General features: G+C 46.2%; 1 protein-coding gene across 2 annotated transcripts in view; it reads right to left on the bottom strand.

The window, feature by feature from the left end:
- Positions 1–19,700, bottom strand: part of LOC308398231 (calcium/calmodulin-dependent protein kinase type II delta chain) — an 81,438-nt gene that overhangs the window by 45,704 nt on the left and 16,034 nt on the right. For both annotated transcript variants that reach the window (XM_080884755.1, XM_080884756.1), the window contains exon 3: positions 385–444. In XM_080884755.1, the coding sequence (XP_080740881.1) occupies positions 385–444 (60 nt within the window). The remainder of the gene's footprint in view (positions 1–384; positions 445–19,700) is intronic.

The following is a 19,700-nucleotide window of genomic DNA, read 5'->3' as shown; positions in this document are numbered from 1 at the left end:
CATTGCTGAGGTGATAATTGCAGGTCTTTGTGGCTCAGAGGGAAAGTATCCTTGTGCTTGTGCTGCAATAAGGGACGGGTGAGTCTGCAGTGGGTAGTTTGGGGAATGAGGCAGTGGGGGTGTGCTCTTGCACTCGTTCTGAGGACTCAACAGAGCAAAGAAGCCAGGAGAGCTGTGGCAGCCCTAACCCTAAGATTAAGACTCAGCTCTTCTGATTTGACTGAAGTAATGAAGTTATTGAGGAGAGCTGCTGCACGGGCGAATATCCTGGCAGAGCCGCTATGTGACGTCACGGGCAGCCTTTAAAGGCTGACCTTTCATGTTCACTGTCGACAGAAATAAATAAAACTGTAATGTCCTCAGTGAAGCAGGAGCTCTAGTTACCGATGTTGGAGTGCTTCAGCAGGCGGCAGATCCTGGCCTCGCGCTCCAACTTCTGGTGATCTGAAAAACAAAGAGAGACCATATTTGTGTGAGCCTTTTTCAGACCGGCGTTTACACAAACAGCACCTCCCTCCTGGGAAACGAGGAAATGTGAGCTCTGGCACGTCAAACACAAGCGTGACGCAGCCGTTGGTGCAGAGCGTGTGCGGCGAGTCTATTCTTTGCCTTTCACAGCGCTAAACGAGGCGGACGTGCATCATCTGACAGAAACAGCTGGAAAAGAAGGTTATTACAGATGTTCTCAGGACCAGACAACTAACCACCACGCTCACACTTTTACCCTGTTCTTCATTCCAGTCGTCTTCTTGAAGGCTGTCAATCACAGCCATAATATTAGGCACAGAAGCTTCTCGTTGCCGTGGTCCATCCCAAAAGATCACCAGCCTGTCACAGGCTGCCACACGACTCAATGTTTTCACTGGGTCAGTCTGACAGCGCAACAGGAAGGAGCATCAACAAAGCTGCTTCCTGTTAGACACCAGAAGCCTTTTGTATAAGACAAGCTTCGTGTAAGCACGTTACCTGATTGCATTCGTGTCTTACCTTCAGACAACAGTTCTGACTGTGGCAGAAAATCCAGAAAGAAACATTAACGTGTCCGTGCTTTCTGTAAGAACGTGCAGTTTTAGAGTTCGGGTCATAATTTAGAAGCACTTATGGTTCACAGGCTGATCAGTGTGATAACACACAGAAACATGCACCACATGCAGGATGTTACGCATCCCTATTGCATTTCTAATGGTCCAGATGTTGTTGGTACTAGAGCAGGGCGATATGGCCAAAAATATTTATCACGATATATATTTGAAAATTTGCGATAACGATATAACTGACGATATAATTGATGCGAGACAAAATACAACTCCACAACATTACTAGTGCAAAAAGACAACCTTCCATTTATTTTCACTTAAACAAGAAGCTGGTTTTTATGTACATTAAAGCTTTATAAAAATGTAACAGTGCAAATGCAAATTCCTTGCTGAAAGTTTAACCAAAAGGCATTTCCAGTAGAAATGGGCTGACATATCCTGAGCATAACCATGTATAATATCCACTGAAGTTAAAAAGAGGTGCTTTGCAACATTAAACTGCAGTGTGCAGTACGCATTTTTCGGACCATAAGGTGCACGGGATTATAAGACACATTAAGCGAAACAAAGCAGTCAGATAAATCAAACTTTATTAAACTCATTCTTCCTCCACTTCTGTACCATTGATTCATTAATGTTGAATCCTCTGGCAGCTGCTCTATTCCCATGTTGTTGCAGTATATTAATGACTAACCTCGTATTGTGGATGGATTATCTCAGTTGTTCTCCTGACTGAAGTTTGGTCCGTTTACAGCATCCTGCCATGCGATTGCATTTGTCTCTAACCATGAAGAACCTTAACGTTAACTTTTATAAGTGGAAAAGTGTTAGTGTTCGTCCTCCAGCTTCACTGTTTATGTTATGCTAACATAGCTGTGTCGCTAGCCCAACTTCAGTAACCCTACAAACGTCACTGCTGTTTAGTTTCCTGTCTTCATTTATGTTGGAAGTGATAGCAGAGCTGTACGTTTGATTTTTTTCAGAAATCTCTCAGTCAGAACATGCTATATCATGCTTAGGTAACTAGCGAAACTAGCGAGCTAACTTCCGCTAGCTTCCTGCTAACTTCTAACTCCGTTAAATGTAATAACTTTTGTTTTCATGGATGCCTGGAAGTTAAACTTTATAGTTACACCTGGTAAAGCAGCAATGCTGATCGTTTTATTAAAGATGAAAGAATTTAGACAGTTTTTAACTCTCAGTGATGCTGCAGTGTTGTTTGACCTGAAGCATATGGAGTTTAGGACCCAGATTACTCCCAGATTTAAGAGCATCTTAGTCCGACAATAACGACGGCCGCTTGCATGTTCTGCAAAAAAATGTGCTTTGTCATGTATCTGACGGACAAACACCAAACCAGTTCCACATCACTGAAGTTGCACCATTTGTACAAACCAATTCTGGTTCATCTGTTTCACTCAACAATCGGCCATGTGCGTATGAAAACAAAGGCACTGCGCATGCGCGTTTTACTCATATTCTATCGCGATATTTCATTTTCCTATCGTTGCCTAACATTATACCGGTATTACCGTGAACGGTATAATATGGCCCAGCCCTAGTTGGTACAGTAGCAGTTTAAGTCCTAAGTGTGATGAAGGCCTGAGCAAAGCGCCATCATCAGCCAACGCCCTCCATGCAGAAGGCAGGTCGATGTTTGTGTAAAGTTGGTCAGAGGCTTCCTTTGTAAGTGCACATGCAGCATCAGCGTGCTGCCTGCTGTAATTTCCTTTGGGATTAATAAAGTATTCTGATTGAGATTAAACTCTGTACTCAGCATGAAACCATGTGACATGACACATCCTGTTGAATATGCATCTCCTTCTCTGCTCCTCACCTGGTTTGCTTCTCATCATCCTCACGTGCAAATATGGAAAAAGAAGTTGGACTGGCAGTGGGAATCAGGCTCAGCTGCAACATGTCTGCAGGGCGCTGGCAGGTCTGACACCATCTTTACTTTGTGCTGATGAGCCATTGTTACTCTGATGAAACCAGTAAACTGTGGAAAGGCCCCATTAGGCCATAAGCTTTGACTCGCATACAGCATGTTTAGTCTCTCACTGTGACCTTTGGAGGTCACTGTGAGTAAACACTGCACACACATCGTGCTGTATTTGTGATGGAAAAATGAAGAAAGAGCAGCTGGAGGAGGTAACTGCTACATCCCAGCAGCAAACTGCACATGCAACCACATGCTGTCGTCTATACTGCACACTGATCCTAATCTAGAGAGACCACAGACTAGTGCAGATGTTGTGTAGCAGCTGCTGTATGTTCCAATCACACCTCGTCTCCTCAGCTCCTAATCGGACCAATGGGCCGTGCTTTTGCAGGGACCGGTGCTCACTGGGGGATGTTCTTGTCCCGACATCACCCACTCTCTCCGTGTGGCTGCACGCCGCTAATCTGTGACGTAACAGGATTAGCAGCATGAGTGCTGCGCTGAGCATCAGCACCTCCGAACACTGGAGGCTCAGTCCTGTTCTTTTTATGTGGACCAATATGAAACAGCTCTTTAATATTAGCACCGATCCATCAATGCCACCGAGTCCAGCTGCCACACGGCCGTGGTCAGGCCGTCACATGGCCAAGAGACGGACAACCTCACTGAGTCACGCCAAAGCCAACGTGGAGAGGTTGGAGTAAGAAAAACATCCAAGTCGACTGAAAGTGTTTAACGTGCAATGGTTCAACATTAATTTAGCACAATGTGAGGTCTTACGGTGCTGTGACAGCATCTTCAGCTTCCTCATTTCTCAGGGTTTTAGAGATTTGACAGGTTTCCTGTAAAATCACAGAGATATCAGACTTGTGCCCATCATCCTCAGAAACACTGACTGAATTAAGACGTGACCGTCTCCAGCCGGGTGTCAGTTTAGGGGCGAGGATGTTGTTGACACAGGGTTGGACAGCTCCTCCTCTGGATACATGAAATCAGCATTTGAACATTTTGGATCCAATCAGGTTCGTCTGAGATCAAAATGTGACGACGAGCTGAACCACGTGTAAGAAATGTGAAGCTAAAAACACACAAACACAACGCACAGTGTGAAGCAGACACTGATGTCACAGCAGCCTCAGCAGCAACAAACTCAGAACAGGGACGGTTGTTGTCTTGTCCTCATCCACCGTCCACGTTTGCTTGGACGAGCAGACTGACTCTGCTCAGTTCAGCTCCGTAACACACACGAGTGTAAAAGGATGCCTTGGCATGTCCAGTGCTAACAGTGCACCGCGTGTTGAGTAAATAACAGTTGTATTTGCGGGTCTGTAATCAAACACGGCGACACAAACAGGTTTGTGCGTCTTCATGTTTACATTTTTCTCCTGGTTGCACCATCAACCTCAGCGATATGCTGGAGCTGCTCATGGAGGCAACGCCGACCCCAAAGCCTCATCGGTGCACGCTTCCTCTAAGAGCTGCCGGCTGCTTCCACCATCAAAGACAAACTCATCCATTCAAAATCACATGTGACAAAGCATGAAGATGGACGTCCTGTACGTCAGTCCTCAGAAAGCCCTGGAGTCCTGTAACAGTGACACTTTTCATGAAACGAACAAAGTTGTGAGGCCGCGCTGTGACACTGGCCCATTTACAAACCCCCGATGAGCCTCTGAACAGCGTCATCAGGCGCCAGAATGAGGCCGACAGCTATTTTCAACGTGTCCACTGGATGGAAGGAGCCGCCTCCACAGCTCTGTGAAGCACATCTGGTCCCCAAACAGACGATCCGGCCACAGCAGCATCGCTGCAGTGAGAGAGCGGGTTGCAGTCCATGACCTCTGACCTTTCCTCCACAGAGAAACACCTGTGGTTCATTAAATCTCGTCAAAAGACGTGATTATTTATCTTTGCCCCATGCATTTAGCAAAGAACAAAACAGCAACAGGCCCCATGCTGGTATCACAGAGAGTAACCCCCGAGGAGCCCAGCAGCCTGGGGGAGGGAGCTGCAAATGAAAGAAGACTTGGGGACAAAGACAAGGCTTCCTCTAAGGAAAGCATTCTTCACAAAGCATTTCCAGCACATTTCCTGCGTGCACGGCGAGGAGCCCGCACAGGCTCGCCATGAGAACGTGAGCGATACAAACAGTCGCCGTCAGTGAGCCGATCGTGCGGCTGTCTCAGTCTGCTCCAGTGGCAGATCCTTTAGCAGCGCTCATGATGACCGTGGCTTCATGTCGTGGTGGAGCTGCAGACGCTGCCAGGCTCTCGTGTGCAGGTGTGATTGGAAGCAGTTTAATACATGACCTGTCACAATGCAGCTAGCTAAGTGAGACCGTGTGCTGCACAGAGCCTGCTCGAGCTGAGGGGATGAAGCGTTTGGATTTCCCTTAAAGAGCCAGATTTAGGCTGATGTTTCCCACAGTCAGCTCTTAGAAGTCTTATATGTATATTTATGGGTTGCAAAAATGACTTTTCTCAACGTACAATGCAACCTTTCAGACGTTCCTAACACAGCATTGCCAGTACTGGTCACCATACTGGTCCCCAGTGACCCAGCACATTACTGCATGGAGGGTCGAGGCCATCCAGCCCCTCCTGGCACAGAGGGCTTCTCCAGTTATCTGACAGGAGATCCTGTAACTTACAGCACTTCAGGGAAACTTTACTGTTTTCTTTTATTGTGAAAATATTTTGAGGAAAAGCAGATTTTTGCTAGTTGATGTAATCAGCTGTAGTTCTTAGAAAGGTAATCCGAGACCATGTACAGTGACCTCTGACCTGCAGGTTTCCATCCAACCACAGCTGCAGTCTGTCCCCAGTGTGTCAGATCACCCCACACGTGCTGCTGTGAACTCCACACATCTACACTTAAATCAGGGGGACCTTTGATTTGCAGCCATCAGGATCATTTTTATGTGTCTGTATTATATTAAACACACACATTAAAAGTGAATCTGTCCATAAACTGCACTCAGTTTACTCCTTCCTCACTGTGAGCATCATTCATTATTAATAAACCAGTAATGAAGGTCAGGATATGCATTTTTATTCCAGTCCATTCTTCTTTAGCAGCGTTTAAATAACCTTGATCAGATTTGATGGTTTTGTTACAGACTTTAAAAAAGTGTTTTTCTTTCACACATGTGGGATTAAATTGTTCAAATGTAGAAAACAGTGATGTCATGTTCTGTGACCCAGCCACAGAGAGACTTGATGAATTTAGGAATCTCATGATTTAATAAAGAAATTTGCAGACTTGCACAGAGATGGTAAAATAATGATGCCTGATAGCGGAGACGAGGACAGCAGACGACGAGGACAGAGAGGAACAGGTTTAAATGCACCGAGGACACAGTCAGAGGGAACTCGGGACACCTGGAGACATGTAGGGATGCAGGGACTGACAGAGACGGGGAAGACGTCTCATCGTGACGAGTAAAGGTTACCTTGCCTGGCTGGGCAGCTCTCTGGGTGCTCGGCACCCCAAAGCTCTGATCCTAGAAGCGCCCCTGGCACCAGGTAAGGAAAGCGCTGGCGTCTGTTTTCAGGAACAACTGAGCCTCGGACACCTCGGGCGTGTTAACTTAATGGAAGCTTGTAACAGAGTCGCTGTGCAGCTGACTCATAAAAACTGTTTACTGTGCCAACAGTGACGCACATTTGAGTGAGTCACTGTCGGGTGAGTGTGAGAGGGTGGAAGAAGGTCGCAGGTCCACTGGAGAGCACATATTTCTGAGGTAAACATTTACGCGTCGTCCTGCGAGTCTAATTTTCTTTAAAAAGTGTAGACTACGAACAGCATCCTGTCTACGGTCGCACAGCAACAACAAAAAGCCCAAAGCAGGTGGTGAGTGCTGCCAGAGGGTCAAAGGAAGCTCGGCCTCAGGGAAGAGAAGAGGAAACCACCACCAGAGGCCTCAGACAACGCGTGGGACGGATAACGGTGACCCCATCTTCTGATGAAACATCACTGCTGCTGGTCATCCACCACAGAAGAAGAATGAACAATCACTGCGTCTGTCTGACTGCAAACAGGTGAACCTGGTCATCAGTCAGCTCTGACCATGTGACCATGAATGACTGATAAACAACATCAGTCAGGAATCAGAGACGAATAAGAACCGTGCGACCAAAGGCTCAGAGTTTCAAGTACGACAGAAACATCCAACACAATATACACCCCACATCACTGTTCTGATCCAGGGTCAGTTTCCATCAGCAGAATGCACTCGTCTGCACTCGGCCATTCACAGTGACTGTTCAGTCTCACTAACGAGGGGGAAGAGTCAGAAGCTTCGACACAGTTTCAGCTGAGAATTCAATTTCTTTCCAATCACCTTTCAATAAAAATGATATTTTTACATTTCCCACCTGTCGGGGAGCTACAGCAGCAAAGACCAGGACAGAGGGAAGTGTGCCTGAGCATGGTCTACCAACTAACAGATCTATCCAGGGAAACTGATCCTGTGTGTGACGCCACACCAAAACAATGAAAAGAGGATAAACTGACAGTAATAATAGAGTCTGCCTTAGATCCGCTGACTCGATGCAGGACTGATAGACAGCCTTCAGTGTGCTGTACAGGCTGGACGAACTAAATGCTCTGTATGGATATTTCAAACCTGTTTCCACAGCTAACACGTCCCCAGCAGAGAAAGCAGCACTTGTGTCTGTAAAAGTGAAGAGATAATTGTCACAAGGTCCCAAATTACCTTCAGTCCTAAACTACAGTCGACAAAAGCTCTAAAGTCCCACCTGGTGCCGCTTCCACTGCAGTCCTGAGGCCTGTTAGTCTTGTTATTCAGCAGTTTGGCTGCTTCATCACAGCAGCTGCACAATCGCTCTCAAAGCCAGCAGATGATGCAGGTAATATGTCTTTAGACACCATTCAGGGGCTTCTCACTGCAGAGGTCACAAAGCAGCTCTGTTGCATAATTACAGCTGAGGATCCAGCGCAGGTTTGACGCTCGGCAGGAATCCTTCTGTTTCAGGCTCCTGCTTATCAAAGGTACTCTGGTCGCAGGGTCACATACTGAGGGTTTGGATCGTCCCCCTCTGGGGAATGCTGCCCTGCTTACTGCCATGAAGGCTTCAAGTACAGTAGTGAAGTGTGTGCTCATGTTGGTGTACAGCAGTGGTTCCCACACTTCCTTTGCTGGCCCCCCCGCGACGGCTCTGCGACCACCCTCAATGCCCCCGCTGGTATAGACTTTGTCGTTTTGACAGATCTGTTCCAGCTTGCCTGACATTATGCTGTGTGCCGAGTTATGCATGTGTTGGATGGCTGCAGAGACCGGCGTACAGCAGAGAAGGCAGGAGATTCCTTGGAGCGTTGATTTGTTTTTGTCTACACTAGGATTAAGTACGAAATAGAATCGTGTGCATTTACAATGTTACACATGCAGACGTGAAAATGATGGGTCGAACCTTCAAAGGCCAGGGTTCGGTTAGTTCGAGCCTTCTGCTGGTCTTCTACCCTGGCTGATGTAAGCACTCATCGCAGGGTGACAAGCTTTCATCTCTCTGCAGGTTCATATTTGCAGAGACAGTGTGGTGTGCATACAGCTTTTCTTTCCTTCTGTTTTGCAAGAGTTTCTAAGGGTTTGGCATCACACCCAGTTGTTTGCATTTTCTGGAGCAATTAGAGCTACTGCACATGTGCCCAAGCAGGTACGGGCTTGCACGGACTCCCAGAGACTGCAGGAATGTGCTGCTCAGCGACTGGCTGGCAGCTGTTCCACCCAGCTTTTCGTGGAGGTTGCTGTCACATTACAAACGTTCCTGTCACGACCTGTTGTGTACAACGACAGCAAGTCTGTGCACCATGTCTACTGCACAAGCAGAGAGCAAATGCAGTCTGTCCGTGTCAAACGACAACTTAGTCACAAAAACTGAGCTTTTCTAACACATGCTATACACACACTGCTACGCACAAAATGCAAGAAAACGTTTCAGCACTTGGGCCAAAAACACAGCGTAACCAGGCTACGGAGGCAAGCAGGACAAACCACCACGCCAGATAAGGGTCACGGATTCAGACTGGATCTAGCTGCGCTCCAGTCACGGTCCAGTTCGGTCTGTTTCAGATCCATTTATAGGGGTTTGCTTTGTCCCGACTTGATCAGAGTTACTTTTAAACACGCTCATCCTCCCAAAGTGACACCAAAATGTTCAACATCTCTGCAATCTCTCATAGCACGTTTGCCTGATACAAACCTTATCTTCATCACAGACTTTGAAGGTGACGTTTTTTATTGGCCAGTCTTCCTGTTAACAGTAACTGAGTGAAAGAGCAACCACCCAATCAGTGAAGACCGATGTCAGATCCCAGGAGAAACGCTTACACTGCCGAGCATCAGAGATCTCATGCTAAAAAACGACTAAAACGACGCTTCTTTCAGTATCACAGTCAGCAGTGACAGACGCAGATATTCCTCCAGACTGAATTAAAACTTTAACATTAAAAAGGAGGCCCTGCACTTATCTGCCTGTTGCCATGGCGAGTCCTGGTGGTGCTAACACGAACACACTGACAGCTGATTGCTCTGAGCTGAACACAGAGTCTGATGGTGGCTTGTGGCCAACCAGTACCTTACAACATGGTACTTAGTCACCGTTCAATAACTTCTCTTCTTTCCAAGCAACAGGACACTGAGAAGAAATGTGTTTGAGTTTTTGAGAATCAATGAAAGCGTTTCTACGAAAACACAGCAATAATGCAACAACCGCACTACTGGTACAGCTGCTGTTAGAGGCTGGGAGCAGACAGTAGAGGATGTGTCCACGTTGATTTCTTATGCATCAAACCTGTGAGTCGTGCAGTGAAAACTACTGAAGTCTGTCACTGCTCAAGCATTATGTGACAGGAGGCCAGAAGCACACTAAATACACTTGATGGTCATTTTTAAAGTCGAATGTTCCCGTTCAATTTCATTTTTTCCATCTTTCTGTGCTCAGTTCACACGTTTGCCTTCGATTCATCTGAAACTGTGTCCAGTAATATGCTGCTGCCACAGTCCTGCATGTGACTGTGATATTGGGATCCAACCACACAAACATGTCTCTGACATGTCCACATCCCTCCTTTGAAATCTCATTCATCTTTTAAAAACATGTTTTGATTAATACAAACATTTATTTCTGCAGTGGAACAGAAGTACGCGTCTCCCTGACCACCACCTAATGCTGCTGCTGCAATAGACAGGCTCCTATTTGAATGAGCCGGGCATAATCTGGACACATTTGCATGAGCAGCAGAGGAGGAGACGGCTAAAAATAGATGCTACTATAAAGCAAAGCTCTGTATTCTTTCACACGTTCGTTACACGAGTTGTTTAAAAGCCAGTACAGGAAAAACAAGCTGTTTAACTTTGTGTGCCCAGAATGAACTGCTGCAAATAAAGTTTGATGTATAATGAAGACTAGCTGTGCATTTGTGCCTTTGATGAGCTGTGACAATCACATGAGGCCAAATGTAACCGTGTAGACTGTGTACATGTAAACATGTAGCTCGTCCAGTCCTCTGTTACGGTACCACGATGTTTCCATGGCTACAGGCATAACTGGGTTGGACATTTTGACCTAAACGAGCAGCTGTTATTACTCTGGTTTCTCTGTTGAGCTCTACATTTAGAGACTAATATCTTTCTGCTGAAGCCATTCATGTTAAGTCTCAAAGTGCATTTAGACTTTTACCAGGCGCCAGTCAGCTCTGAGCTAATCCTGCAGTTATCTCTTTATTTATACGATACGTTTAAAAAATGCCCGACATCCTCTCTTCCTGTCATCGGTTGGCTACAACAACCATTAACGACATGAATAGTTTGGTTACCTTCACACAAAGTCTATAAAATCAAATCCCACGTATTAGATTTGGATGCCCGTCGTGATGCAACCCACGGATTTGCATCTCCTCCATATTTGAACCGAGGCTCTTTGTCGTGTGAATAACTATGTTGGAGCGATCCAACTGAAGCAGGTCAGGTTTGTTGTTGTGACTTCACAGGCTGGTTGGACATGATGGTTTAATGACTCGCATGTATTTTTCACATCACTATCATCTCTAATAATAATGATGACACCATGGATACCAATGGAAAGAATGAAAATACATGAAAATACATCGTACGGTTCAGGAAAAAGTTTGAATCTCAGCAGGAACAATTTAGCGGCAGAAACATTTCACTAGTAAGAGCCAGGACTCGGCGATATGACCCAAGATTCATATCTCGATATTTTTTTAAAGCCATAAGTTAAGAACAAAAAGAGAGTTCTAGTCACACTGTGTCCCAGATGTCACACGGGCACTTTTATTAACATACAGCATAGAGTTACATGAAGAAATTACTCAAAAATAAATTATCAGCATTCATTAAATAATAATGCTCCATAAATAAAAGAAAACAATGTTGTTTTTGTGCATAACAAAGAGCTCACAACTGTGCAGTCAGAATGTAAACTAACAGACGCTGAGCACAATAACAAAGATTTCACAGCTGCTCTGTTCCCAATCCGCTTCATAACCACGTCTCTGAACAGCTGCCATTTATGGTCCTTATACACAGTACGGTAATATTACGTCGAAGCACAGTACGTATCACTCCGCGAGGCTCAGCCGTAATGCTCCGACAACCCATCAAGCGGTGCAGCTCCGTAGCTTAGCAAAGTTGTAAAACATTTTTTGACAGATTGCTGAGCGCCGTGTTCCACCTAAGATCGGTTCGCGGCCATCAAGCACAACCAGAACATACATAAGGCGCGCTGTCAACGTTTGAGAAAATAAAAGGATTTTGGGCTGTGCAGCCCCTGTGGGCTGCATGGCGTTAGCGTGGTTAGCTCGTTAGCGCGTTGACGCCGTCAAGCCCCACAACTCGCTAACGGAGATTTGCCGTGTCCATCTGGTCGCTGCCTGCAGGTGAAGCGATGGGGGAGGAGGGGGAGTTGTGTTCAGTGAAGGAGAGGCGGAGTAACGTTGCGTAGAGACAAAAGTGGACGAAAGAGAGGCAAACCTGTGGCTCCACAACTATAATTATAACGTAACATAGACTATATCGATATAAAGGATATGGTCACATCTTATATCTCATATGAAAATATCTCGATATTTTTAAAAAACTCGATATATCGCCCAGCTCTAGTAAGAGCCAGGGTCCTTTGCAGACTCTACACTGAGACACGCTGGACAACCAATCAGACGTGGCTGCAGTGGGTAGACTTGCACATATAGATGTTCTCTTCATTGCAACAAGGGCTGCCACAAATGATTATTCTGATAGTCGACTAGTCACCGATTATTTCTGCGATTAGTCGACTAATCAGATCCATTAGACGTACAGCTTATTGCACCAGCAGCATCTGCTCTTATATAACTATCATTAGCTTACAGCTTTAAGTGTTTAAGGTGCTAACTAACAATAAAGACAAGATGATAGTTTATTAAATTTTAATGAAATTTGCAGATTGTTTCGGTGAAGTTTAATAAACTCCTATCTAAACTATAACAGGACACCGGAGTAAATTCTGAGCATCTCACACTTCTGATAATCAGCTGTCTGCTTGAGTTTATTCAGCTGTGTAAAAACTTTAATCTCAGCCAAACCGATTTACTCAGGAACAAATAAAATACTGAAAAAAGCCAAACGATAACATTTTAAGTTATCTAAGTGACTCATATATCATGTTTAACCTGAGCAGTGAAAGACGGCGGTGGGTTTGAAAACGATTTGCCAGGAGTCCGGTGTTCTCACGGCTCTAGTTAGCCTAGCCCCCGGCTAGCTATCGAGCTAGTGGGTAACAGACGTCTCCGAAAACGTCGGAGCGCTTTTGAAAATATGCGGTGTCCTGATAAACTGAGCAGATATTTGAGGTTTACACAGCTACATTCTCACCTGAAAATATGTTAAACGTTTATTTTGTGACCCAGAAAGAATAATAAGAGTAACATTAAAACTAACTAGCTGCCGCCATTGTTGGAAACTGAGCTGGGCTGCGCTATGAATTCTGGGACAGAGCTACTTCTTCTTCGGGGTTTAACGGTAGCTGGCATCCTTGTACATGCAGTGCTGCCATCTTCTGTTTCAGTCCGTTATTACACTCTTAAATCCTGCTACTTATTCCTGCGTCTTTTGGGATCTTACAAAGCTTCAAACGACGCGTCGACTATTAAATCAGTCGTCGACGATTTTGATAGTCGACGTAATCGTGACTAGTCGACTAATCGTGGCAGCCCTAATTGCAACAAGGGGGAAAAAAGAAAAAGTGCTGCATTGCTTTGCTTGCTCTCAGCTTGATCTATCCACCATCTCCCTCTGAAATACAAATCTAAATCTTTTCTGCTGCCCTCTCACATCTTTGATCATCTACTACTGAGGGAAACTGCATTTGTGCAGGAGGAGACGAGCACTTTCCTCCTGCTTGTGTTCAGGAGGTTCAAAGGCTGCTGGATTGCACTGCTGAGCGGACCTTCGTAGTCTGCTGCCACGTGCTCAGTGAAAATGCAACTTTAAAAGGTTGGCATGCAGCCAGAGGACGGTCTGAATGAAATCAAGTGCTGAAAATGTCGTCTTTCCTTTCATGCAGTCGACTGTTGTTACGTTTAGCTGCCAGGCAGCATCCAGCTCAACTTGCCCTGCAGCTTTCAGCCTGCTCACCTTTTTCCACACAAAGTGAAAGTAATGAGTGTGGACGAGCTGAATGACTGTCACAAGTACAAGCTTGTAGTGGAAGAACTGCAGCCTCTGAACAGAGGAAGCAACATCTCAGGAGGCTGTTTGGTTTGGAAACTGCAGCTTCTCGCTGTGAGGAGCTTCTATGTCCTCCTGTGTCTCTGTGGGTTTCTTTGACCCAAGGACACGCCTGCTAGGCTGATTACCAATTCATGTCCCACAGTCATCCAGAGTAGTGGACAAATGGTTATCTGTCAGTGCTTCAAAGCGTGTTGTGGTAATCTGCGGATCAACCCAAGCTGGATAAGCATTTATGGTGGATGGAGGCTAAATCAGTTGGATCACACTTAAAATGGCATCAATAAAATAATAGAAACAGCATTTAGTTAGATAAATAAAGGACCTCTTAAGCCTCCAATCCTCTCACGTTTGTATATTGTCCAGAAAATCGATGTCATTAAGTGATGCAGCCTGGGCCTCGTGGGGTGAATTTCAATCACACCGCTGCCCTGGTGCAGCTGATTGAGGCCCTCTGAGTGGAAACGTTGCTGTTCCTGTGATGGCTGCATCGGTGCTGCTCACGGTGACATGCAGCTCCTCACAGAGACACGCTGGAGTTGAACCTTCAGCTCACTCAGAGTCTTTCCAGAGTCGCAGCTGAGTGTGGGGCTAACAAGCTCTATCAAAGCTCAGCTACACATCGACTCCTCTCACCTGGTGGTAGCTGTGTGACGCAGACGAAACGCAGACTTATTCTGATCATTCAACCAAAGAACGCAGTTCCTCACTCACTGAGGAGACGGCTGCATAGACCGGATACTATTCTTTGTCCCAATGACAGACGGGGAGCCTGGTGCTGCAAAACACTTTAAACTTATGTTAGAAAAAACAAAGTAAACAACAAGTCACAGCTGATGTCAACAACAAAGCAACTCTGTGAAGCTGCAGAGAACTCTGATGGGTAAACTGTTCACTGACTTTGAACATAGGCTCTGCATCCACCTGTAGTTGAATGAAAGTATGTGGCTACAATCATCCGTATGCTGCTAACAACAACTGAAGTGTTGCTGGTTACATAAAGACCCCAACGGTCCAATGGGTGTCCTGCTAAATGTTGCCGGGAGTCAATTTTGAGATGCACTGTTCAGAGAGTGTACTCCTCACCCTGTCTGTGTAAGGCTCGAACCGTGGGTACAGAGAGGACTGAGGATGTGAGGTAAAAGCTGCTGAAACAGTGACACCTGGTTTCAATCAGCCCACTGAGGTTAGAGGCAGTCAGGGGTGCAGGAGGCTGCAGGGCCATGCATCTATTACAGGGAAGAACACACACTGACAGAGTTTTAGAGCAACTTCTTTGTGCCTAATGTCACAATAAAGCTTATCTTATCTTATTGGCATCCTGCCACAACTGCCGACCAATCATTCGGGGATACACATATTTGCCTAGCAACCAGAGGTTACCGGGAGGTCACGGGCCGGTCACTGGCCTCAAAGCGACCCTCCTGCAGTCCTGCTGCAAAGTGTGGAACCGTGGTCGCGTGTAGATGTGGTTAGCCTTCTGTCCCATGTTTGAACACCAACAACAGTAAATGCAAGTAAACATGAGCAAAGAGGACGCACTGACACGGCTGTGGAAGCATGAAACCCAGCTTGAGTGCTGTGGGTAGCTGAGGATGGAGACAAACACTTTGCTAGAATCTAAACTCCGTCATGTTTTAAACACATAAACCTACTGAACCGCGTGGGCTAAAAATAGTGAAATAAATAAAAAGAGCAGCTCTGTGTAGTTCGCTGCCCCTGGGGGGAGGGGGTGGGGGGCAGCAGTGAAACCCAGCTGGTCGGTGCAGCCCCCCTCCCCCTCTCTAACAGCTGGGTCTGTCCTCTTCCTGTTTACAGCACCTCCCTCACATAAAGAGGCGGAGCCACGAGCGTGTAAATGTTTGCAGCTTACAGACGCTGAATGAACCACATGAACAGTGACTCTGCAGGGATCATCTTTCTCCACTTTTATTTTTATTCACTGCCAAATTCTGCGTTTTCATTTGAAGCACATCCTCCTCCGCTCAGCCACTGAAGCGTGTCGGCACTCTACGCCCTGAGCTGGGGTTAGGGTGGATGCTGTTGATAACAGCGGACCGTGTGCCCACAGCAGCGTCCACCGATGATGCCACCTGCCTGGCCTCATGCTGATGCCACGCAGTGGAGGCTGCACAGACAAAAAGCTTCACTAGCATGCACAGTGACATCAATCTGGTTTTTAACAGACGTCCAACAGCAGATGTGCTGCTAGCCGTCTCTGTGTCCTCTCTCTGCTTGATGGTGAACTTCACTGAAGGCTGTGGACTCCATCCATCCATCTTCTTCCACTTATCCAGGGTTGTGGGAGCAGCCCAAGCACCACCCTCTTCATAGCCACCTCCTCCAGCTTCTCTGGGGGAACACTGAGGCATTCCCAGGTCTGCTGAGAAATATAATCTCTCCAGCATCTTAAACAGATGCCGAAGCACCTCGACTGGCTGTATCTGACACAGAGGCTCTCCACTGAGCTCCGCTCCAATACAGGAGAGGCCAGCCACTATTGCTCACTTCTGCTGCGTCCACAACCTTGTTCTTGACCCACAGCTCCTGACCATCGTGAGGCTGTAAATCGACTGCTTCGCTTTTGTGCTCAACTCTCCCTTTACCACGATGGACCGTCACAGTGTTCGCATCAATGATTCCACACCGATACCTTTATCAATCTCTTGCCTTTCCGCTCACTCGTGAACAAGATCCCCAGATGTTTCAACTCGTGCCTCGCCCAGTCAGCACTCCGTCAACCTTTTCCAGCTGAGCAGCACGGTCTCAAATTTGGAGGAGCTAATTCTCATCACTTTTTTGTGCAGTCATGTTCCAACATGACTGCACAAAAGTTGGGCTTACTACGAGCAGTAAGCCCAACTCCTGAGAACGAACCTCCCCCCGTCATCCCCCGTCATCCCCCGTCCACCAAACGTGCAAAGGACTGTATTCCTGGCAACCGCAGCCAAAGCCAGACTCATCCATCGGGTTGCCACACGGAGAAGTGTGACTGGTCACTCCTGCACGGCTCGACAGTCCAGTGGTGGCGTGTTTCCACAACTACGTGCATGCAACGCTTTGCATTGTGCAGGGGGACGTGAGGCTTGGATGCAGTTGCTCAGCCATGGAAACCCATGAAGCTCTCTACACACTGTTCTTGTGCGAATCTGACACGGCAATGGCAACAAAAATGGCGCCCAGTTTTGCCTGACTATTTGTTGGTCACCTGGAAGAAGCAATTCGATATAACCACCAAACTGACCCTTTTCTACCACTTGTGTCTTTGGAGCAGCACTTTTACTCTGGAAGGGAGCGAAGGACGAAGGAAGTTTAACCCTTGACACCAAAGTACCAACAAAAAGACATATCTCCGCCCCCTCGCTGCACTCCAGACCTACTGATCTGAATACATTACTACATGCTGGAAGTTTCCACCCAAGCCACCTCACAGTGATCCACATGTATCAGGGACCTTTAACCCTTTACAGCCGGTCGGAGCAGACACGCTCTGTTGTGCGTAACTATTTTTAAATCCCGGCAGCTCTGCAACCACGTAAGCTAGCGCAATAATTTTTTTTGCATATGAAACCGGAGGAGTTGTACTTACATCTGATGCCATCAGCTTGTCCTCGGTCACGGTTTCCTTCCACATATAGCTTTGCAAAAACTGCATAAAAAGCACTTGCAGGAACAAAAACATAATATTCCAGAAACACGCTTTGCCGATCCGATCAGCTGTTCGTAACACTTCCTACGTTGGAATAGACGTCAGCGCGAACTTTTGCATGTCCGCCATTACCTGCCCGAAACCGGAAGTGACGTCATTTTCGCAGAAATGTAGTCTTTTTTACCATCAGGGCCTCAGGGCCTATACTGGTCTTTTTAAAAGTTATCTTTGACTTTGTGACTTTCTGTGTGGTTTCTGGGATGCTGAGGACTCATATTGCACTGCTGGAAATAGTTTATTTTGATGCATATGCTGTTATTTTGCAAATTTGCAGTATAATATTTATTTTCATTTTTGCTGCAGTATATAAAAATTGGTGTATTTCAAAAATAAAACTATGAAGGCACTCAAAATAAATTTCCTGTGGTGGGAAACTATTTTGTGCAACTTTTTTGTATTTACAGTTTTGAGGGATAAGCCTCTTAAATTTCTCTAACTAGAAATATATGTTAAAAAAGCAAAAACGATTTTCAATTTTTTTGTAGTTTATTGCACTTTTTTGCAATTTATGTAATTACTATGCACTTAATGAATACATATTATTAAAAATCTGGGCTATAATGGTTGTATTGATGTATAGCAACTTGAAATGCTCCCAAAAATGGCTCCACAGCATGTAAACATATAATATAAGCTCTGGCGGACTTGGTTCTATGGTAGGTCTTAAAGGGTTAAAGAACCACCAACGATACCTGATAAGAGGGGTAAAAAAATTAGAGCTAAGGTCTTGGAAAGCTCTGGTCAGCTGGTTTATTTGTGAAGGTGCGATTGGTCCATTTCAATTTATTGAGTATTTTTTTTAAATAAAAAAAAAGTGATGACATTTTTTAACGACCCTGATGAAGCCACGAGCCGAAACACATTGGTCACTTAATAAAGTTGTTTCCTGTTACTTTGAGCGGAGTCTCCACGTCAGCTCATCTGGAGGCCACGTGCAGTTTGAAAGTCTGCACCTCTGCGGTGACCTCTGCGGTGACCTCTGCGGTGACCTCTGCGGTGACCTCTGCGCACTGAGGCGTCTGGCCCGACATAAACCCAACTGAACCACACGCCTCAGGGTCCACTGACCCCACGCCCCTTTCATAACTGAGGAGCTGCTGTCATTTCCGTTTTGTTACAGCGCCACTAACCACTGACTGAAAGACTCCTCTTTACTTTGCCACGCCGTTAATCACAATCAAGGTAAAGTGACAAAGACTTCCTGCAGAGCAAATGGGCCTCCTCACAGTTTGCCTGAAGCCGCTGAAACCTTAAAGAGCTGCGTTTGAGTCGGTGTTCATGATCCTCCTTCATGGTTGTTGGCTGTGACAGGCTCTCCTGGTGTTTCCCATGAGTGCATCTTTACTCACATTGTTTTGATGACATACTTACACTCGTTGCAATAACAACGTAAATGCTGTGACGGTAAAAATGGGACGTATAACTTTAATCCCACGTGACGACCTGTGATAACACTGTGTCTGGATCTGGACTTTACTGCGACCTCACTGCTCGTCACAGATTTCTCCTCCTCACCTCTCTGTCTGTGAATATTTGTCATCTTCCAGACGTAGCTCAGTCCTGCTACGTCTACACGGACAGCACAGCGACATATCTGACGTAGGAGACACGTGCTGTAAGGATGATCGGCATAACCCGGGAGAGTTTGATGTGAGGGATCGGGTGAGGTCAGTGTTTACATGAAGCACTTTTATTCTGGTTAGGCTTTTAATCCGGTTACTTGTGTCCACGTAAACACGGCTCCTGCAGGAAACATGGCCTGACGCCAAACTCGCATTAGATCAGGACTCTAATCTCCTGCGATTAAAGAAGAAACCGGTCCTACTGATAGCCCGCAGCACACGTGTGTTACAGACGTGTGTGAGGAAAGTCCTAGAAATCCATCATATAATCCTAAAGCGTCACCGCGTTGTTCTCCAGACTCCTGCTGATGGTCACGGTTGGACTAAAGGTCATGTAGAAAGTAGTCGGCCTGCACAGGACCGTTATAGGACACAGCTGTTGCTACTGCCACGTCCTCCTCACAGATGTCATGTTGAAACCGGTCCTGCAGATTCAGGGACCGTCTGAGGAAACAATCAGGAGGACATAATCCCAAGTAAGGGAGCGAGCGGGGAGGTGTGTCCGGCCGCAGTGACGACAGCACGAGAGTGGGATTATAAACCCTGGATTACACACAAAGACACAAATCCACCACAGGCCCAGGTTCTGCTTTTGACACACGATCTGGAATGAGGCTATACTGAGCCACACAGGCTATTTGAG

This window comes from Rhamphochromis sp. 'chilingali' (genome assembly GCF_963969265.1).
Source record: "Rhamphochromis sp. 'chilingali' genome assembly, chromosome: 1".
In the NCBI taxonomy this organism is placed as follows: Eukaryota; Metazoa; Chordata; class Actinopteri; order Cichliformes; family Cichlidae; genus Rhamphochromis; species Rhamphochromis sp. 'chilingali'.
This window is presented reverse-complemented; position numbering and strand designations above follow the sequence as displayed.